The sequence below is a fragment of the Lepidochelys kempii genome, chromosome 1 (assembly GCF_965140265.1).
Source record: "Lepidochelys kempii isolate rLepKem1 chromosome 1, rLepKem1.hap2, whole genome shotgun sequence".
Classification (NCBI taxonomy): domain Eukaryota; kingdom Metazoa; phylum Chordata; order Testudines; family Cheloniidae; genus Lepidochelys; species Lepidochelys kempii.
Window position 1 is genome coordinate 19,407,859 of NC_133256.1, and position 22,520 is coordinate 19,430,378.

General features: G+C 41.9%; 2 protein-coding genes across 9 annotated transcripts in view; one reads left to right on the top strand and one right to left on the bottom strand.

Annotated features, from left to right (window-relative positions):
* The window catches only part of ANKRD42 (ankyrin repeat domain 42), a 41,868-nt gene extending 37,649 nt beyond the window's left edge, over positions 1-4,219 (top strand). For both annotated transcript variants that reach the window (XM_073317214.1, XM_073317121.1), the window contains one exon: positions 3,864-4,219. In XM_073317214.1, the coding sequence (XP_073173315.1) occupies positions 3,864-3,959 (96 nt within the window). In that variant the 3' untranslated portion in view covers positions 3,960-4,219. The remainder of the gene's footprint in view (positions 1-3,863) is intronic.
* A 1,327-nt stretch (positions 4,220-5,546) lies between these two features.
* CCDC90B (coiled-coil domain containing 90B) overlaps positions 5,547-22,520 on the bottom strand; it is a 28,955-nt gene continuing 11,981 nt past the window's right edge. For 5 of the 7 annotated variants that reach the window (XM_073335953.1, XM_073336000.1, XM_073335972.1 and 2 more), the window contains 5 exons: positions 18,966-19,007; positions 18,812-18,883; positions 18,673-18,726; positions 16,836-16,950; positions 12,610-15,459 (listed from right to left, as the gene is read on the bottom strand). In XM_073335953.1, the coding sequence (XP_073192054.1) occupies positions 15,404-15,459; positions 16,836-16,950; positions 18,673-18,726; positions 18,812-18,883; positions 18,966-19,007 (339 nt within the window). In that variant the 3' untranslated portion in view covers positions 12,610-15,403. Of the gene's footprint in view, positions 8,439-12,609; positions 15,460-16,835; positions 16,951-18,672; positions 18,727-18,811; positions 18,884-18,965; positions 19,008-22,520 lie in introns of those variants that run through there. The other 2 variants (XR_012157916.1, XM_073335989.1) reach the window with 2 other exon arrangements.

Here is a 22,520-nt window from a genome sequence, read left to right on the forward strand (position 1 = left end):
ATATGAACAACATTGAACTCTGGTACATGATAATTGCCCCACAGGCTGCTTCAGAAAATGCGGGGAAAAAAGCCAACTCCCCTCGTCCCCAACAACAACAGACAATTATGTAGGAGCCCTGGCATATAGCACAGAATCCACCCCTTGCGACAGAACTCTTGTCCACAGTCCTTGCTTTCTGCCCCCTTTCCCCCATAGTTTCTAGCCCTGCAGGCAAAGAAAACCTTTCCCACAAAAACAGAGTTATAAATCTTTGTGGTTTTGTATTCTGGAGCACATAGACAGCCTGCCACACCAGCTAAGTCAGGTGTGAACTGCTTCAATGTCTTAACTCTGAAGCCAGTGGTGGCAATTTAAATTTCAACATTAACTATTTCAGTAGTGGTTAGTGTAACAGAAAAACAAAGATAATGTGTTTACTGCATAATCCCAAATCTGTCTTCTCAGGTAGCCAAAGCCCCAGCACTCCCCATTCAGGCAGCTTAAAGCTCCAGCTTCCTCCCACCAACTATAGAGGAGTTCGCAAAAAGAAAAGGAGTACTTGTGGCACCTTAGAGACTAACCAATTTATCTGAGCATAAGCTTTCGTGAGCTACAGCTCACTTCATCGGATGCATACTGTGGAAAGTGTAGAAGATCTTTTTATACACACAAAGCATGAAAAAATACCTCCCCTCACCCAACTCTCCTGCTGGTAATAGGAGAGTGGGGTGGGAGGAGATATTTTTTCATGCTTTGTGTGTATATAAAAAGATCTTCTAAACTTTCCACAGTATGCATCCGATGAAGTGAGCTGTAGCTCACAAAAGCTTATGCTCAAATAAATTGGTTAGTCTCTAAGGTGCCACAAGTACTCCTTTTCTTTTTGCGAATACAGACTAACACGGCTGTTACTCTAAAACCTGTCATTATAGAGGAGTTATGCATTTTCAATACAACATTCTGCAAAGCAATGAGAACTGAAGGGTCAGGAATAGGGTAAACTAAATAGACTACAGCCACATTCCCAGCTGCCACCTCTCCTGTTTGCCTGCTAAGGAGGAATAAAGTACTCTCATCCCCAGGGACCGAAGGGCTAAGTACTACCCCTCTGTAGCTTCACTACTGTTTTGTGTGCACATATCCTTGCCTGAAACTTGCCAGCAGAGTTCCACATATATAAATGAACCCCTAGTTTAAATCTTCCACTGCCATCTGCTGGCCAGAGACTAATATTACATCACAATTGCAGTTAGGAATATTCAGTTATTTTCTGTAAATCACATTTAATTCATTGGTGTCAGAGTAGCAGCCGTGTTAGTCTGTATTCGCAAAAAGAAAAGGAGTACTTGGCACCTTAGAGACTAACCAATTTATTTGACCATGAGCTTTCACTTCTATAATATTATTGGTATATTATAGCACCTAGGATTCTGAGGCATGGATCAGGACCCCATGGTGCTAGGCGCTGCACAGACACAGAACAAAAGACAGTCCCTGCCCCAAAGAGCCTATAATCTATCTATAAGAAAGAGACAACAACAGGGGGATACAGACAGATGGGGGAATCACACGGAAACAATGAGACAGTTTTTCTCCGCATGATAGCTAGTGGTCTCAACTCACCAGCACCCCAATCTTTGTCAAGCGTCAATACGCAATTTCATGCTGGTGCCTGATTAACAGCATCAGAGACAGAGTTCTTCATTTACCCACAAGGCAGCTATTGCACAGACTGCAGCAGCAGAAACTTTCCCACAGTGCTCTGTCCCAGCCTCAGCCCTAACTTGGAGCTGCCCACTGTTTCTTGTGGTGAGACGTTAGCTCAGTCTCCATGGGTCTCTGTCTATGGCCTCTGGTGAGACTGGCAGCAAGACTGGGCAATTAAAAAGGAGTGGGTTTTATGTGGAAATGCCACTCATGTCATAGCCACTGAGGGCTATAAAATTGCTCCATGTCTGTGCCCAACCCTAATCTCTGTCTCCTTCAATCTCACGATGCCACAGGCCCCATTCATAACTGCATTCAGCCAACTGCATAACCTGCAATCATAACTGTCCCATTTCTCACTAACCCCCAGGCTTTCTATCTCATAGCTAATCCCACATCTATTCAACTAGCTTCTCTCAACACTACTCTCTTTATGAGTGCTTCTACTCCCCTCACGCCCTCCCCCCGTCTCCTGCTTCATGGCTGCTTCCCCCCTTCTCTCCCTCACCCATGGCTGCTCCCACACAACTGCCCCTGACCTTTGCATCCCATCTAAGCTCCTCTCCTTGCCTGCTGCCCCCTCCCCCCAGTGCTGCTGAAAAGCCATCACTTTCTGCTTCCATGACCCAACCCCGGGGCATTGGCTAGGACATCAGCTCACCAGGGAGTTTTGGAAAACCTGGGGCTACTCTAGCAGCTGCATCAGTCCATTTCACTCAGTACAGCTACATGAGGGGTATATTTTACTCCCTTATATCAGTTCTCTGAAAGGGCACAATTGGGCTGCAGTTTAACAGTGGTAGCCACTTCAATAGCTTCTCAGACAGGGGAGCGGAAACTTCTTTCACTGAGGCAGATTCATTTTCAAATCCACCTCTGCATCAGGCAGAGGGGTCCTTTCTGGTTTCACACTGCTATGCTCCACAAGAGGACTCTGCCACCTCTAACCCACATCAGAGGTGAGCGATTGAGCTTTCATCTTTGGAATTTCCCATCTCCTCCTGCTTGGTTTCAGAATTAAAACCAATGTAGATGGCAATGGAGACAATCCCAAGTACTGCAGTAAACCAGGGCAGCATTGCTAGCATCTTGTCCGACCCCGTAAATGTCGGCATGCTGTACCTTGACTAAAGTACCACATTTGTATTCTTTGTATTATCCATAGCCTCATGAATCAAAATGTCACAATGCTACCTGTGAAATCGATATTCTTGCTATTATTTCCTTTTGATATACACCTGACTCAACTTTCAGGGGTATTTCCGGCTCCACTAACATTGAGGGATTGGGTGCTTGCGCTGGTTTAATAGAGACTGCTTAAGGCCCCAGTTCTCTTTCAGTCTCTGGGATACGCAGAGTTAATGCAATCTCTGAGTGCCACACAAACCTCCCTGTTGTCCCCACTCAGCAATTGACCTTCTCACTTAAAAGATGCACAAAAAAAAAGAAAGCAGGTAATTTTTCAGAAAGTTCCCAAATGTCTACAGTATTTTAAGTGCATCTAATGAAAAGAACAAGCTTGGGTTTGAAATTGAGACTTGGTTGTTAACAACAAACACCAACGTATTAATGACTGTTCAGAAAAAAGTGTTATATCTGTGGCACTTACAGAATACTCTGCAAGCTTCTTGGTGCCCTGCAGCCAGCACTGAACCACACCACAGCTGAAATAAAAGTTCTGTTCAGTTTGCACCACTACACTTTTTCAAGTCTTCACCCCTCTCTTAAAACAAATGACAGGAGCATGAAGCTGAACATCTGTGAGCTGTAGATGTATCTATCCCAGAAAGGGAGTGTTGTCTAATAGGGAGGTGGCACCTCCATCTGCTTCATGCCTCACCTTAGGCAAATAGTGGGGGGGCAGGCAGATCAGATCAGCTAGTTAGGGGTGAAGACATTGCTGGCAGGGGTGGTAAGGGTGGCTGGAGGGGAAGAAGGAAAGAAAAGTGAGATATAAGAAAACGGTCATTCCAGTGGCTTGTTTTCCAAACTACAGGCTCAATAACTGAGTGTTAGAATAAGCCATGATCCTGGCTATTACTATATATCTTATCCTGTAAGACAGCATTTTGTGACTGTTCAAAGGAGTTTATGTGGTTTAAAATCCTCCCTTGCTAAGGAAGCAGGTGTAGGTGAGTGACTGAAGTTTAATGGCTTTTATATTCTCTTTTTAGGAAGGCGAGGCTGCCTCTAATTTAGGCAAAGAGAAAAAGAAAATGAAGAAAAAGCCACCAGGCAGCCCCGGCGGAGTGTTTGTAAGACGATACTGAGGTGCGAATTGAGAGTTGCTGTTTTGTATCCATCTTGTCAGACTGACAGAGTTAGAGAAGGGTGTTCACACAGGAAATGCAACGCTAAGAGTGACAGGACAGGGCCACATCAGACAATATTGCCATGAGCTAAACTCATGCCAAACAAGGGTTAACTTTCAGAGAGGTATCTGTGTAAGTCACATTTTGATATTTCACAGGAGGGAGTGGAAATGTTATGTAATAGCACTACCTTGACACTTGTAGAAGACAACCCTCAAGGTACTACAGAAGTGTGCATATAGTATATTTACAGCTTAATGCTGTACATCACGTATGGTTTCCGATCTTTGTGGTTTTAACTAGCTATGTACCAGTTTCTTTGCTTAAAGATAAATCTTATTGAGGAAAGAGACACTGTTTTCTGCAATGGTGATTTTTTTTTTTCCTTTTTATACTGGCACAGGGTAGTGACTAATTAGCAAATCATATAGGGTAAAATTTTCAAGAGCACTTAATTTTTCAGAAGTGAGCTAGGCTCCTAAGGCCCCTGGACTTTCAATGAAAATTAGGAGCTTTTGAAAATTTTATCCATAATAAGTGGTTTTCATCATATACTCAGAAGAGATAAATGCGTTAAGTACTTCTGCAGAGACTTGCTCTAACTGAACCTCCAGACCAAGTATTCTTGTTTATCCAAATTCTTCCATGTCTTTCACTAAGACATGGACATTGACATCTTTCATATGTCACTTATATGAAAAAGTAATTCAAATGACAGAAGGAAAAGAGACAGGGCAACTTATGGGGCAACTATATAATGACCGTATATACACCCTACAAATACCTGCTTGTGTAAATAATCCGGCTGTGCCAACTCCTCACGTGGTCATCACTTAACAGCAAACTCCCTTACGCTGATTTCATGCTTAAGGAATACGTTTTCAGTTAAAGGGGACAAAGGAGTTGAGTTTTACTATCCAGACCCCTGAGACACACTCAGGACCAAATTACAGTTGTGTAAAAAACATTGAAACCAACAAGAAGTAGAAGAATTTGGCCCTTGGTCGTGACTGTGCGGCATTTGCAATACTTTATAATCCAAAGCATCACATAAAGTAGTTATACTTCTGAATAAATTAAAACGTTTATAGAACAATCCTGACTTTTGGCTGATCTGTACAGAGGTATTAAATATAAGCTCAGATTTCACACTACAAATGAATTAAATGTAGCAGGGATATGCTCAGAGGTTTTTCCTCTCAATCTCTTGTGAAAATCCTGCGATCAAACTGAAGGGAAGGTTAGGGTGATTTCTCTGCATTTGAGGGAGTTCCCTTTTCTGACTCATCACCCCAGGCTGACGGTATTTTTCCTCAGGGGTCATCAAAATACCTTCAGAGAGAAAAATCTTTTGCCCTTTGAACACATCATATTACATCAAAGGGCAGGTATTTTCCAAAATATTTTCTGCAGTCCTCCCACAACTCTACAACCTACAGCCCCCTAACCCAAACTTAGTATAAGAACCCAAAAACTGGACACTATTACCAATATACTTAGAATAGTTTTCAGGAACAAATATAAAGAAACCACACACACACAAACTTCCAGCAAATGCATTTAATATAGCGGTGTTGCCTCCTCCCATGGTTAGTTAGGAGAAATCAGCTTTGTTTGAATGGGAAAACAAACGTATGGGCTCCCAGTGCCTAATGGCCGAGGATATACTTGCCCTGGATGCAAGGTTCATCACAGGCTAAGGGGAAGTTTTGGGGAGAGGCCCTTGTAGCACATAGCAGCAGCAGGTCAGGAAGATGCAACATAAAACATAGGCTCCAAGCATACGACTAGCTGCCCAATGACTCACATTGATGTCAACACTTTGCTGGAATGGCCATTTATTTTGCAAAAGTAGGATGAGCAGTGGAGAAAGACCTTTTAAATTTAACTCAAGCCCTCCATATACAAAAATACTGCAGAATCAAGAAAGAAAGAAGCCAAGAAAACACAACTCTGAAAGCTGAGGGAAGCTGGTGAATAAAATAAAAAGTTCTATGACTGAAAACATACAATAATCAGACAGAAAATTCCGAACAACTAATGCTCCCTAGATCCCAATTTACCCCTGCAGCCATTAAGCCTAAGCCTACCATCAAGCTGTTCTCAGAACTTACATTGGTTTTAATGAGCCTGCTGCACATGCAATGAGACACATTCCATTCAACAAAACACATACATCCACAGTAGAAATTTACTCAATTCCATGCAATTAGGGAAGACTAAAATGATTACGAAGGGGGAACAAAGAATAAAAGTGTTGCCTTTCACGTGAGAAACAGTCACGTAATGGGGAGGGATATTTAAGGAACAGGAGGTGATGATTCCTCTATTTTGAGGATTCTTTGGGTAATAAAGATTATAGGTCAATTTCAGAGGAGAATCTAACTTGGAGTAACTTGCCCTTTCTTCCAGATGCCTTAAATTCAGATTCCTTTATGCCCAATTCAGACATGTAACTATCCTTCCTTACAGTATGTCAGTTTGGCAGATACCAAATCTTAAAACTGATTAGCCATTACTGAGGAGCAGGTAATGACAGGGGGAAATGCAACTCCTGGGTTCTACCTATTGAGAGCAAATGAATCATGATCTGTGGAAGAGAACTGCAGATGTGATTACCAGTCATTTTTGGTGTCAAATATTTGTGTAGTATTCATCACTGCAAAGAGCCCTTTGTGGATCAGTTAGAAGTGGATGCTGCAAACGGAAATGGTTGAGGTACACTGGAAGATGAATAAATAGGGGTCTACCAAATTCACGGCCATGAAAATCAAGTCATGTACCATGAAAATCTGGTCTCTGGCTGCCCAGTCTGAAGGGAGAGTGGAGAGCAGTGGCTGCTGGCCGGGCACCCAGCTCTGAAGGCAGTGCCGCCACCAGGAGCAGCAGCACAGAAGTAAGGCCGGCAATGCCATGTCACCCTTATTTCTCTGCTGCTGGTGGTGGGGGAGCTGCCTTCAGAACTGGGCACCCAGCCAGTAGCTGCCACTCTCCTGCCGCCCAGCTTCAGGCGGCACGGCTGCTGGAGTAAGGGTGACAGTACCATAAGCGCCCTGCAACAGGCCTGCAACCCTCTTTTGGGTTGGGGCCCCCAGTTTGAGAAACGCTGTGGAGAAATCCGCTGTAGGTTGGTCACCGCATAAACATCTGCGAATTTGCTATTTATGCCATGACCAACCTGCAAAAAATGTGTGATTGTTCTGTGATTTAAGTAGACCCTTAACTATAAATATGGTGTTTAGAATAGGCTCAAGTGATTCTCTAAAACCTTTACTTGTAACACACCTAAATCTATCATACAAAGGGATGAAAAAATAATTAATTCTCTAGGTACAGAGCACATACAAGGAAAATACATAAATAGAGTACAGGTTTCAGAGTAGCAGCCGTGTTAGTCTGTAACCGCAAAAAGAAAATTTAATTGGGGATTGGTCCTGCTTTGAGCAGGGGGTTGGACTAGATGACCTCCTGAGGTCCCTTCTAACCCTGATATTCTATGATTCTATGAAAAGGAGGACTTGTGGCACCTTAGAGAGTAACCAATTTATTTGAGCATAAGCTTTTGTGAGCTACAGCTCACTTCATCGGATGCATTCAGTGGAAAATACAGTGGGGAGATTTATATACACATATATAAATGGGTGTTACCATACACACTGTAAGGAGAGTGATCAGGTAAGGTGAGCTATTACCAGCAGGAGAGCGGGGGCGGGGGAACCTTTTGTAGTGATAATCAAGGTGGGCCATTTCCAGCAGTTGACAAGAACATCTGAGGAACAGTGGGGAGGTGGGGGAGAGGGGGGCGGGGAATAAACATGGGGAAATATAGTTTTACTTTGTGTAATGACCCATCCACTCCCAGTCTCTATTCAAGCCTAAGTTAATTGTATCCAGTTTGCAAATTAATTCCAATTCAGCAGTCTGTCAGAGTCTGTTTTTGAAGTTTTTTTGTTGAAGAATTGCGACTTTTCGGTCTGTAATCGAGTGACCAAAGAGATTGAAGTGTTCTCCGACTGGTTTTTGAATGTTATAATTCTTGACATCTGATTTGTGTCTATTTATTCTTTTATGTAGAGACTGTCCAGTTTGGCCAATGTAGGCAGAGGGGCATTGCTGGCACATGATGGCATATATCACATTGGTAGACCTATTCATGATGACGACAGCACCTCCTTTGTCAGCCTTTTTGATTATGATGTCAGAGTTGTTTCTGAAGCTGTGGATGGCACTGTGTTCTGCACGGCTGAGGTTATGGGGCAAGGGATGCTGCTTTTCCACAATTTCAGCCCGTGCACATTGGCGGAAACACTCTATGCAGAAGTCCAGTCTGTTGTTTCGACCTTCAGGAGGAATCCACCCAGAATCCTTCTTTTTGTAGTCTTGGTACGAAGGTCTCTATGGGTTAGTATGTTGTTCAGAGTTGTGTTGGAAATATTCCTTGAGTTGGAGACATCGAAAATAGGATTCTAGGTCACCACAGAAATGTATACAAATAGAGTAGCCTCAGCTCTTAGGAGAATAACTATTCTTACTGTAAGATGTTATCTCAGTTTTACAAATTGGTAAATTGTACTCCATGTTCTTGGACAGCAATGTAACTTAATTTTATTATGCTACAAGGGAGTGTTTAAATACATAATTTCATACACAGAATATAAAATTCACAGGACACTAGCAAATTCAATTTGTAAACAGTAAACCAGAGTCACCTGAAAATGCCTCTATACAGTACTGTATACAAAACCTCTCCCCCCTGTACAGAGACTACGCAGAGTTAATATTTACTCAATAGGAACATAGTTACCTGTAAAGAATGGAACTAAGCATTGGCACTGTTGTTGGATCATATTAAAGACGTTCTGTATTAAAATCACAAATGAGTTTGATTCCCCATAGTTTCAATTCCAGGGTATTACTAATGAAGAGGTCTCTTGGTTTTTGGTACTGTTTCTCTCCCTCTATGTGTGAAACTTGCAAGCTGCTAATTGCGTTAGTACATTCTAAGACAGAGTCTGTTCTCAAAGCAATTCACAGAGAGAGAGACTCAAAGCAATACTCTAACAACAGAAACAGCACCCAGAGACTCCCCGCCCTTTTCTGTATTAACAATTGTGATTAAAATAGAGATAGAGGATGTATGTGGATGGATGCTTGGTGTGGATAATAACTGAATGATCAGGGAGGTGCCAGCCTAAGAATCCAGTGTCCATTGGTTGAAGAAGGCATCAAGTGGAAATAACCAGAGGACCCCCCGGAGGGCAGACTGGAATCCACCCAACAGCCTCAAGAATGGGAGAACCAAAGAACAAGATAACATCTTGGAGCCGTCAGGAATGTGCTATCTGCTGATTGATTCAGCAACAGCATGATGAAGCAATTCCCATAGACTGGCATAGGAAGAAATTCCTATAAAAATAGACTCTAAAAAGTGAGAACTTTGGGGTCTGATTCTGCAAACCAACTTCCAGGAGCATCAGATGAGCATCTGACAAGGCCCTGCTCCCTCCTCATGTCCAGGCCACCGGCTTGGCATGAGCAACTCTAAGGCTGGTAACTATGGTAACAACCTTGCAGAACGTACACGTGTGTGTGTGTGTGTGTGAATGAATATGAGATTGAATGGAATGTTATAGCTATAACTAACTGCTTACTAGGATTCTTTCTGTATTCACAATAAATGTGGTATTTTGCCTTTTTCCCTTTAATAAGTTCCTGCTGGTTTTTATTTTATTGGTATAACATTTTGGTGGAGAAATGCGAAAGGGGGAATATTGGTAAAAAACCTCAGTTATTGTAAATATTGGTGTGCACACCGCCAGCTCTAGTGAGCTAGGCATTTCTATTAGGTTAACCAGACCTGCTGGCCTCTGAGAAGGTAGCAGGGGACCTACTGGCCTCTGAGAAGGTAGCAGGAAAAACAGATTACACCAGACCTGCTGGCCTCCGAGAAGGTAGCAGGGGACCTGCTGGCCTCCGAGAAGGTAGCAGGGAAAACAGATTAAACTAGACTTGCTGGCCTCCGGGAAGGTAGCAGGGGACCTGCTGGCCTCTGAGAAGGTAGCAGGGAAGAACAGGTTAACCGGACCTGCTGGCCTCCGAGAAGGTAGCAGGGAGAAATAGGTTAACTGGACCTGCTGGCCTCTGGGAAGGTAGCAGGGGAAAAACACATAGATTAAGCTATGATTTCAGAATCTAGGCTGTGTCACTTGCTAAGTAATACCAGCAGTGACAAAGAGATTGAAATATCCATGTTAAGATGTTTAAAAGAAAACAGGGTGAGCCAGTACCAGAGGGAGCAATGGAATCAGAAGGAACTCCAACCTCACCTTTTGTTAAAGAAATTACACCTTTTAAACAAATCCTTCAAAAATTTGGGCACAGTCCTTGGACTAAACAAGCCCTAGCTGATGTCTGCACTATTTCGGACCTAGAGGATAGATTGGCTCAGTATACCCTCATATACAAACCTTCTAGTGCTGCCAAAAGAGATGCAGCAGCAATTTGGTTGTTGTGGGAGGCATGTAAGGATTCTTCCCTCCGCTTGTCTTCATGTAAAGAGGAAAAGGCACAAACGGAAAAGGGAGCAGACAATTGGAAGGTGCTGGCTACAAATACCCAAAGCCAGCTGAAAATAGTGAAAGAGGCACTCCAGGAATACAAAAAGAGTGAAAAAGTTAACTCTGCAGAGGCTGGAGGGAGGCAGGTAAAGGGGGAGAAGGTCCTATGTACGGCCCCCCCAGGCATAATTACAAAGAGAAAAGAGAGTAAAAAAAAAAAAAAAAGTTAACTCTGCAGAGGCTGGAGGGAATTAAGCAGTTAAACTTTGTATTTCACCCAAACAACTTTTAACCGAAAATGTTAAAAAGGAAAAGTGTTAGAGAAAGAGCATTCTTGGTTTCTTTGCAGCCATTCTGAAAGAAAAATGGGCCCTTTTCCAAAGGAATGTCTGTAAATTAACCAGGCAAAAATAAACTTAAAATCATTTGACTGGACAATTTAGTCAAATTTGCTAAAAGAACATAAGAGGGTTCTATTGGAACTTAACTGCCTCAAATGTATAAAGGGAATGTAAGATGTAAAAAACAGAGCAGTGTGGAAGGGATGTTAAGGAAAAGAAAATGTGTATGTATCTGTCTGTGTGTGTGTAAATATGTAAAGTTCTAAGGACCAGTTAGTTTTGTTTTTGTTTTAAATAATGCCACTAAAAATCCATTTGACTCTTTAATTCAAAGTTGCAAAACTGACAGACCTTTTTACTAGACACAGGTAATTAGTGTTGTTTGGCTTTGGGATTTGGCATTTAACCCTTAAAAGGTAACTCAATGTTTTACAAAATTTAAAATGTTTTTAAGTTGTGGCTGCAGCAGGGCAGTCAAAATCAGGAGAATATAAAAAAGAAAAAATTTTGGATTCTTTTTGTTTGTTTGTTTTTTGTTTGTTTGTTTTTGTAACAAAATAGCAGATGAGAGTTGTAGTAAAAAAAATAAATAAAAAAAAGACAGTGCCTCTCTGAAGCAACAGCAGGGGTGAGGTGCACAAAACAAAAAGAAGCAATGTTAGAAACACTTAGTCTTAAAATGGCTCTGAGTAATCAGACTGTCACTTTGATAAAGGTACATGAAAACTCTGTAAGCAAAAAAAGAAATAGTGACACCTTATGTAAAAATGGATCTGGATAATGTTATAGAAGTTAAACTATGGAAGGAATGTGCATTTGCCCAAGAACATGTGCAGGGTATATTATAGAAGGGGCAAAAGAAATGCAAACATACCATGCTACTTAATTAAAATGCTATTAGGGCTCCAAAGGGAGCCACAATAGGTTGGGTTGTCTTTTTCAGATTGCTGTGTGTTTTGGAAGCAGAAGTTAAAAGTAATCAAAACTCTGGTGAAAGTTGATTGTGTCCCTTTTAAGATAGACTCTCTGAGCTGCTGATGGCTCTAAATCCAAAAGCAGGAAGTTTCTGTGAAAATGCAAATTACCTAAATGATAAAGGAAGGAAAGAACTAGCAGCACAAAGGAGCTGCAGATAAAGGACATACCTGGTCAGCAAACAAATTGTCTAAATAAAAGGCATGGGATAACAAGATAATTTTAATAAATTTAATGATAATAAGTATCTCTGTAACAACGTATAGTGTGTATGATTTTTGGAAAAATCCTTTAAGGTCGTATGGTAATGATGCTTCTCAGTTATTACCTGTAAATAAAACTTAAAGCTTAACACAGCAGGAAAAACATTATAAACTTGGTCTGCTGTATAAGAAGGAAAACTCAGGGATTTAATGACTAAACAGTGGGATAATTTCCCCATAACCCTTAAAAGATAAAAGCCATTGAAACCTGGCCTGCCTATAGAACAAAAACAGGAAAATGTGGGGGCAATTCCTCTGTTTTGCCTGCAATCAGCAAGGGTATTTGTAAAAGAAATATTTTAAGCAATAATCTGCCACCCCAAAAGGGGTAGAAACATGTTCTTTTTGTCTTTCAGAAAATCAGGAAAAGCTGATGCCAGCTGAAAAGCAACCCAATACCATGAATCTACTGTCACAATAGAAATTGTGTTCTGGGTTCTATGTTTTGTCTTGTTGCTAGCACTGTTGTGTGTTTAAAAAAAAAATACTGAAGACCTGCAGGAACTTAAAAATAAATTAAGCTTTCTCTCCCAGCTACAGGACAGCCTGATACAAAAACAAGTACATGCCAATGTAGACTTGGTCCAAATTGGTCTGCGTAACCTAAAAGGCCGATGGAATCTTTAGTAATGGCTTAATACTACCACATGGCTTATCCACAAGAAAAAAAAATATTAGAAATAGGAAACTACACAGCCATAGCTATGGGATGCACTGAAATGCAGATACTTGCACTAGCTACTTTGGAACACAAAATGTTCTGGGTCATATTGGGAAATATTAAGGGTTTGATGCATTTGTTAAAAAAGAGATCATTGTTTGACACTTATCAATATGAATGGATGCAATATGTTTCCAGTATTGTAAACCAGACTTGTTAATGGGAGAAACTGTTGTCAAAATTGCACACCAACAATCCCTGGAGGCAAAGGTATTGAAGGTTAACCCACTCCCCATATTACACATGGGATCCTTCTGGCTACCCTGGACCTTGAGCCAGTGGGCTGGGGAGGGAGGGAAGCTATTGGACACTAGAGGTTGTACTGAATGGACTCCTCAAATATGGGTGTGCCTCACCTTGCCTGTTGCCCCAGAACCTTATAGTAAAGATACATCACTAGGATCATGTATGTGGCATGAATTGGAATCACAAACTCAAATTGCCTCACAGTACTTTCTCTTGAATAGGCTACATAGAAAGTGACACTGACGATTATAAATCTTAGTGTCAAAAGGGGGATTATGTTGGATCATATTAAAGAAGTTCTGTATTAAAAATCACAAATGAGTTTGATTCCCCATAGTTTCAATTCCAGGGTATTACTAATGAAGAGGTCTCTTGGGTTTTGGTGCTGTTTCTCTCCCTCTATGTGTGAAACTTGCAAGCTGCTAATTGTGTTAGTACATTCTAAGATAGAGTCTGTTCTCAAAGCAATTCACACAGAGAGAGAGACTCAAAGCAATACTCTAACAACAGAAACAGCACCCAGAGACTCCCCGCCCTTTTGCTGTATTAACAATTGTGATTAAAATAGAGATAGAGGATGTATGTGGATGGATGCTTGGTGTGGATAATAACTGAATGATCAGGGAGGTGCCAGCCTAAGAATCCAGTGTCCATCGGCTGAAAAAGGCGTCAAGTGGAAATAACCAGAGGACCCCCCGGAGGGCAGACTGGAATCCACCCAACAGCCTCAAGAATGGGAGAACCAAAGAACAAGATAACATCTTGGAGCCGTCAGGAATGTGCTATCTGGGAATTGCTTCAGCAACAGCATGATGAAGCAATTCCCAGAGACTGGCATAGGAAGAAATTCCTATAAAAATAGACTCTAAAAAGTGAGAACTTTGGGGTCTGATTCTGCAAACCAACTTCCAGGAGCATCAGATGAGTATCTGACAAGGCCCTGCTCCCTCTTCATGTCCAGGCCACCTGGCCAGTGACTTGCATGAGCAAGTGACTTGCATGAGCAACTCTAAGGCTGGTAACTATGATAACAACCTTGCAGAACGTATGTACGTATGTGTGTGTGTGTGTGATGTTATAGCTATAACTAACTGCTTACTAGGATTCTTTCTGTATTCACAATAAATGTGGTATTTTGCCTTTTTCCCTTTAATAAGATCCTGCTGGTTTTTATTTTATTGGTATAACACTGTTACTTAATTACACTTGTGGTGAAAAATAATCTCCTGCGACAAGGACTTAACTAAAATACGATTGGTTGCTTAAACGTTGCAAAAATATCCTCCCATCCTGTCATGTCTTAATGTTGAAATTTATCAGCCATTGGCAGAAGGTAAAGAGATCAAGATTTAAGTTTGGTTTAGAACAGTCAGTGGGACCAATTTATTTCCCAAGGACTATGGTGCTCACCCGCTTTCTAGAGGGATCTGGAGGCAGGAGCATCAGCAGTTTCATGAAAGAAATGTAAGATTTCCACATTTCAAGCCAGATTCTGCTTTCAGGTAAAGGATATGGACCATATAGGCGAGTTCTGTATCTCCAGCAACAGAAAGGAGTCAAAAGCCAACCTTTGTCTTGCTCAGGGAGTTATACACACACATTGCCAAATGTGACATTTCCCCTCAGACAAGGGAGTTAAAAAATCGTTTGGCTGTATGGGTGGAGGAAACTGTCAAAGAAGGGGTGAGCATTTTAGTTATTTTTAATCTATAAGACTCAGCTTTATGCTGGGAAAGGGATCCTTTTGAAAAGGCTTTATTTTAACAATTTTATAAAGGTGGGGGACACATCTCACCCGGCAGGGGAGAGGAGAATCGGGATGGAACGTAAACTTGCAGCTCCAGTAGTTTAAGATGCACAGAAGTCTCAGAGTAGGATAGCTCCTTGCCTTTGGTCACATCAGATGGTAAACACTTTCCTTTGGCGGGGACGTGAGAGTGGGATAAATGTTCATGAGAACAGAACCTTTCCAAAATCAATCATAGGACATGTTCTTTGATTCTTATGCCAAAAAACATTCTGATTTTATATAAACACAGATTCAATGTTTCTTCTGTATGAGGTTTTTGAAAAAAGGGCCACTGAAGAATCAATTAGAAGTTAAGGAAAGGTTCCTATTATTGCCCCTAACTATTTTGACCTTTATTATTACAGAGAATATTTTTTAGTACACATTATCAATACAAGAACAAAGGCACTACGAATACCCGCAGTAGCGAACACAGTATGACCAAACAGATGTTCCATGATGTCGGTGGCCTTTTCTTCCTCTATCTGTAGTGCAGTAGTTCCACTGGGTCTATTTCCAAAACCTATAAAATCCCAGTGCTATTGCTAGGCAAGTGAAAACAGAAGCTATAAAAAGAAAGGAAATAATTAATATAACACTCAATATCGCCTTGTGTTACATGCAAGGAATTCATTTTTGCCACAGACAGAAGGATGTATAGAACTCTAGATGATACGAGACAATCTAAAACAGATTTTATTTTAAAAAAGTGCTTCTCTCTAAGTTTCAAACCTTTCTGTACAGAAACTATTTTAAGGGTTGGGGCAGTTATGACACGTTTTCAGTACACAAATCAAAAAGATGTTTCAACTAAGAGAGAACTCAGTTGACAATACACATAACTGGTACAATGTCGGGGTAGCTAAGAGCAGAGTGTGTGAAATCTCAACAACTGTCCTTCTATACTTATTGAACCAGCAGTTTAGCAAAGGTTAAGAGGGGGTTAACCATGTTCAGTTCTTATTGTTGGACTTGCTTTCTCAATTCCACAATTGTTTGGTTACTTCCCTTTCACCCACCTCCAATTCTGTGTAATTTTTACTGTCTACAGGCAGACTGGGAAATGAATCTCATCTGAGCTCAATTTGTTTTCTTTAAAGCTTACATAAATTACCAAATTTGAAAGCATGTTTCTTTGAAAACTTGACTGGGAAGTTTACTGCTACTTGTAGTTAAGGTACATTGATCAAGGTCGAGATCTCCCTACAGATCAGTAAGTGCATGCAACAGAAGTCATAAGCTTTTAAGACTTTTTTGAGCAAGCCAACTCAAACTACCACCACATCAGACCATATTGATATGTGAATATACCACTTCACTCCCTATAGACTAGCTTTAAGCCCCAGAACAATTCTTTGGTGGCTGAGGGGGCCCAGGATGGTTTTCACTGGGGCATCTCTGCAGCAGGGGCTTGCTGACTGCAGCAAGGATGAATGTCATGGGAAGCAGTTTTTATATCCTGTACTCATGTCCTTCTATCCCAATTTTGGGCCCAATCGTGATCCCACCGAAGTCCCTCTCAAGTTTTCTGCCTACCCATGGTCTTATGTCAAATAATCCTTTTATAAATTATGATAAAAGCTAAACAAGAGATGTTCACTAGCAGAACAAATGACCTCTTGACCTCCTTTTGCTTCAATATTTCCCATCATTTACTTGATCCCTTGCCACACCCAACTTGAGACTAAACTTTTCGGCCTAGAGACCATATCTTTAATTTGTCCTCTTGCGAGATACATCTACGGTCTTATTTTCATAATTATGTATATACACATGCTCATTTTGTTTGCTGCTCATGTTTTAATGTGAAAGAACTCAGGAACTATGACCAGGCTACCAAAGGAGCTTTCCAAGAACTGAGCTTCCTAAAATCTGCACTTTGAATCAAATTTTACATTTCTGAAACACACTACAGTATTAATGCCCCTCCCCACCAACATACCTGCCAAATAACGTATTGTCTCCAGTTTATTTGATTCCATGAGAGTTTTTAAGGAGGCTATTTGTGTATCAATTTTATTACTGATTTCTGCAATAGCACTGTTGGTATTTGAATCCTGAAATACATTACAAGACATGGCATATGTATGGGTCTCATCTCCTGCTCCCTCAACTTAAAAAAACAAAACAAAACAGACGGCAATGCTGTCAGCTATTCTACGTAAAGAGAAAACATCTATTAAAATGAAAAATCTCAAAACCCTTGTTGAATTAAGATGTGTAGCCTATAAGTGAGCTTACAAGATGAGCAGAGCAGTATGTAATGCAACTGAAGAGTGGTTTTCAAAGGGGAATAGCAAAGAAAAAGCTAAAATTGAGTTCAACATGATGTGTGTCAAATGCCCCAACTAATCTGTCTATGGGGAGCATTCAACATGGATGTATATTTTGATTAACTTTTAAAAAAATATTCCCCTCCCCTTCCATGAACTGCCTTATGAATTCAGACCCATGTTCCATTTTGTCTGCGTCCTGCCCCGACAATGGCCAGTAACAGATTCTTCAGAGAAAGGTACAAGAAACTCTACAGCTGACAGTTAAGAAATAATCTGTCCAAAAGGGGAAATTTCTTTCTAACCCCAGTCAGTTTGCAATTGGCTATGTCCAGAAGCTTGAGGGTTTATATTTTATGTTATACTGTCTACCTAGCAGTGACCTTGATTTAGCACATTACACCTCTTCTAACCTTCATTAAGGAGAGAGACCTGTTTCATCACTCAAACAGCATATTTAAGACCTTCCAAGAGCAGTTACTGGCTACAAAACATATACAACATGGCAGGAAGGGAAATAACAGCCAATTATTTTGTCTAGAGAGTTAAATTAATTAATTTCCATATATTTTACCATGGAAACATGGTACAGTAAGTTCTGTATCAGTTTAACTGCAATGCTGACCATGTTTAAGCACCTAATTAAAGTGGCCTTATTTTCTCTGAAGTGCCAAGTACCCACAAATTCCATTAGAAATATTATGGAAGAAGTGGGAAGTTAGATAGTACTGATGTGCAAGGCAAAAGAGTGAGGAGTCAAAGACCTGAGTGATATGGAGAAGGCTAGTGTTGTCAGCAGTTATAGAGAACTTAGAGAATGGGGAGGGTTTGAGAGGAAAGGTCAGGAGCAGTTTTGGCTGTGTGAAGTTTGATGATCAGACACCTGGGAAACAACTATAAAAACAGGCTAAAGATGAAGGATTGGGTGAAGGGAGACAGGTCAGGAGTGGAGAGGCAGACCCGTGAGCCACCGGTGTAGCGATGGGAGGTGCAACCGTGTGAGTGACTGAAGCATGAAGAGTGAGAAGGAGGGACGCCACGGACAGAACATCATAGAGAGCAGGTTTGAAAATTCTGACCAAGCGTAAAGGACCTAGGTTCCTGATGTTCTTTGAGAGTACAAGTCTTCATTAAAATAAATATAAACTGTATAGAGTTATTTGTGCTAGAAATGTTAATACAGAATACAGCTAAAATACAAGAGCACAACCACCAGCATTAAAAAGTCATGCATAATGTTTTAAAGTTTTATGCAAACAGTTATTTCAAAGGAAGCAGATTAGATGCATTAGAACATGATCCAGTTTGTGATATTCATACTTGTACATGTGTATATGAGTATTTTAATGCGTGCTTAAGAAACACAGGTTTAAGTCATGTGGTATCTTCCATTTCTTGTACACTCAAAATCCTGCTAACTCCAGTCAGAATTTTGGGTCCATGAAGGCAGGACTGAGTCCATAATATAAAATTGTCAATTATTATTACAGAACAGTGCTAACTCACTTTTTTATGAAACTCTGTAGTTGCTTCCATCAGATTCTTTTCCTGATCTGTGAACTACAGATTAAGAAGGGAGAAATTACAATCTCAGTAATGGAATATGGCAAACAATTGATAGAGACATCTTTTAAAAACAGCTTACCATATCTGTCACTCTGCTCCTTTCCAGATTTATGTCCAGCTTATTATCAGCTCTGATTTTACTAGTTTCATTCTTCAAAAGAAACAAAGATAAAATAAACTAATTACACACTTTCCTGAATATTAGACTCTATAGGTACTTGCTGTTTACCTACCATTAGCTGCTGTTTAACTTGATCCAACTCAATTTTCATTTTCTAGGTACAAAGGAAAAAAAAAGACCATTTTACAGAAGTCGTAAGTGACTAACCATTTTAGCTGGATAGTCAGACCATTGCCATCACATATTTGTTACACTGACTGAAGTGGATCACTGAAAATTATGGTATTTCAGGAATAAATCTTTTCGTGGATGGACCTGTCTGTCCCAGATTAGACATGTTAATAGTAGTCAAACTTCTAATATCAATTACGTCTGGTATCTAGAGCTATTTAAAATTTGGTTAAAACCAAGTGGGTGGATCAATGTCTATGGATAGTGCACCTAAGCATCTTGTCATTCTGAATGTTGGCTCATATATCCTAAGAATAGTGGAAACACATCCATGAATATACAAAATACTCTCAGGAAAAGGAAAGTGAAGTAAAAATATCTAAACCCTGGTCTACACTATGAGGTTAGGTCGATTTAAAAATGAATGCATCTACACAACCAACCCCATTCCATCGACCTAAAGGGCTCTTAAAATTGACTTCTGTACTCCTCCCCAGCAAGAGGAGTAGTGCTAAAATCGACCTTGCTGGGTCGAATTTGGGGTAGTGCAGATGCAATTTGATGGTATTGGCCTCTGGGAGCTATCCCAGAGTGCTCCAATGTGACTGCTCTGGACAGCACTTTGAACTCCGATGCACTAGCAAAGTACACAGGAAAAGCCCTGGGAAATTTTGAATTTCATTTCCTGTTTGGTCAATGTGGCAAGCTCAGCCGCACAGATGACCATGCAGTCCCCCCAGAATTGCAAACGAGCTCCAGCATGGACCGAAAGGGAGACACTGGATCTGACTGCTGTATGGGGAAGAAGAATCTGTGCAGACCGAACTCCGATCAAAAAGAAGAAATGCTAATATATATGCCAAAATTGCAGAGGGCATGGTGGAGAGAGGCTACAACAGGGACACGCAGCAGTACCATGTGAAAGTTAAGGAGCTCAGGCAAGCCTCCCAAAAGACAAAGGAGGCAAACGGTTGCTCTGGGGCAGAGGCCCATACATGCCGCTTTTATGATCAGCTGCATGGCATTCTAGGGGGGACCCTACCACTACCCCACAACTGTCTGTGGACACCTGCAAGGGGGGGGGGGGGGAAGAGTCTCACGCAACAGGGAGGAGGATTTTGTGGATGAGGAAGAGGAGGAGGAGAATGCGCAGCAGGCAAGCGGTGAATCCGTTCTCCCTGGCAGCAAGGAGCTTTTCATCGCCCTGGAGCCATTACCCTCCCAAGGCAGGATCCCCGATCCTGAAGCCGGAGGAGGAAGCTCTGGTGAGTGCACATTTGTAACTACAGTACAGGGTTTAAAAGCAATAGTGTTTAATGTTTGATTTGCCCTGAAGAATTGGGATGCATTCACAGCCAGTACAGCTACTGGAAAAGTCTGTTAACGTGTCTGGGGATGGAGCAGGAATTCTCAAGGGACATCTCCATGAAGCTCTCCTGGAGGAACTCTGAAAGCCTTTGCAGAAGGTTTCTGGGGAGGGCTGCCTTATTTCGTCCTCCACTGTAGGACACTTTACCACGCCAAGCCAGTAGCAAATAGTTTGGAATCATTGCAGCACAAAGCATGGCAGCAAATGGTCCTGGGTTTTGGTCGCATTCAAGCAACATTCTGTCTTTATCTTTCTGTGTTAGCCTCAGGAGAGTGATGTCATTCATGGTCACCTGATTGAAATAGGGGAATTTTTGTAAGGGAACAGTAAAAGGACCCCCGTTCATGCTGGGTTGTTTGCGCTTGGCTAAAGGGATCATCCCAGAGAATAGCTATGCGGTGGGGTGGGGAGAGGTGTGTGCTGCACATCCACCCGAAAACTGCAGCCCCTCCTTTTAAATGTGAAACCCAACTGCATTGCTTGCTATGGGAAAGGATGGCGCTGCAGTTTGAAACCATTCCCATATGTTATGAAGGCGTAAGAAGCCAACCCCGCATACCAAAAGGCTTGCCATGGCTGCCTGGAAACCGAATTCTGTTGCCCAGCCGTGTGTGATGTGTAACCACACCAGCAGGCACTCAATATAAAAGGCAAAATGCGACCTCGTACCTAAAGCACATGTGCTGTCTGCTGTGAATTACTTGATCCACTGTGAAAGAGTCTCCCTTTTGTTCTCAGAAATGTATCATCTTAAATTTTACTCTCCCTTTTTATCTCACCCCAGGTGCAAATGTTCCTATGCTCCCGCTATCATCTCCATCCCTGAGGTTATCGCAGATCAGAAGGCGAAAAAAATGCACTCGCAATGACATGTTTTCCGAGCTTGTGCAGTCCTCCCGCACTGATACGGCACAGCTTAATGCATGGAGACATTCAGTGGCAGAGGCCAGGAAAGCATTAAGTGAGCGCGAAGAGCAGAGGCAGGAGGCAATGCTGAGGCTAATGGGGGAGCAAACGAATTTGATGAAGCGTCTGTTGGAACTGCAGGAAAGCCAACAGGAGCACAGACCCCCGCTGCATCCATTGTATAACTGCCTGTCCTCCTCCCCAAGTTCCATATCCTCCTCACCCAGACACCCAAGAACGCAGGGAGGGAGGCTCCGGGCACCTAGCCACTCCACTCCAGAGGATGGCCCAAGCAACAGAAGGCTGTCATTCAAACAGTTTTGATTTGTAGCATGGCTACAATAAGCAATGTGGCCTTATCCTTCCCTCCTTCCTCACCCCACCCCACCCGGGCTACCTTGTCAGTTATCTCACTTTTTTTTTTTTATTAATAAAGAAAGAATACATGGTTTCAAAACAACAGTTACTTTATTTCCTTTGCCAGCTGTGATTGAAGGGGGGGAGGGTGGTTGGCTTACTGGGAATTAAAATCAACAAAGGGGGCGGGTTTGCATCAAGGAGAAACACACACAACTGTCACACCGTAGCCTGGCCAGCAATGAAACTGGTTTTCAAAGCCTCTCTGATGTGCAGCGCGCCCTGCTGTGCTCTTCTCAAAATGCTCAAATTCTTCTCTGCTCAAAATCAGCCACCTGGCAATTTGCCTCAACCTCCCATCCCGCCATAAACATCTCCCCCTTACTCTCTGATATTATGGAGCACACAGCAAGCAGCAATAACAATGGGAATGTTGGTTGCGCTGAGGTCTAACCTAGTCAGCAAACAGCACCAGTGAGCTTTTAAACGTCCAAAGGCACATTCTACCACCATTCTGCACTTGCTCAGCCTATAGTTGAACTGCTCCTTACTACTGTCCCGGCTGCCTGTGTATGGCTTCATGAGCCATGGGAGCAAGGGGTAGGCTGGGTCCCCAAGGATAACTATTGGCATTTCAACATCCCCAACGGTAATTTTCTGGTCTGGGAAGTAAGTCCCTTCTTGCAACTGCTCAAACAGCCTGGAGTTCCTAAAGATGCGAGCGTCATGCACCTTTCCCGGCCATCCCACGTTGATGCCAGTGAAACGTCCCTTGTGATCCACCAGTGCTTGCAGCACCTTGAGAAGTACCCCTTGCTGTTTACGTACTGGTTGGCAAGGTGGTCCGGTGCCAAAATAGGGATA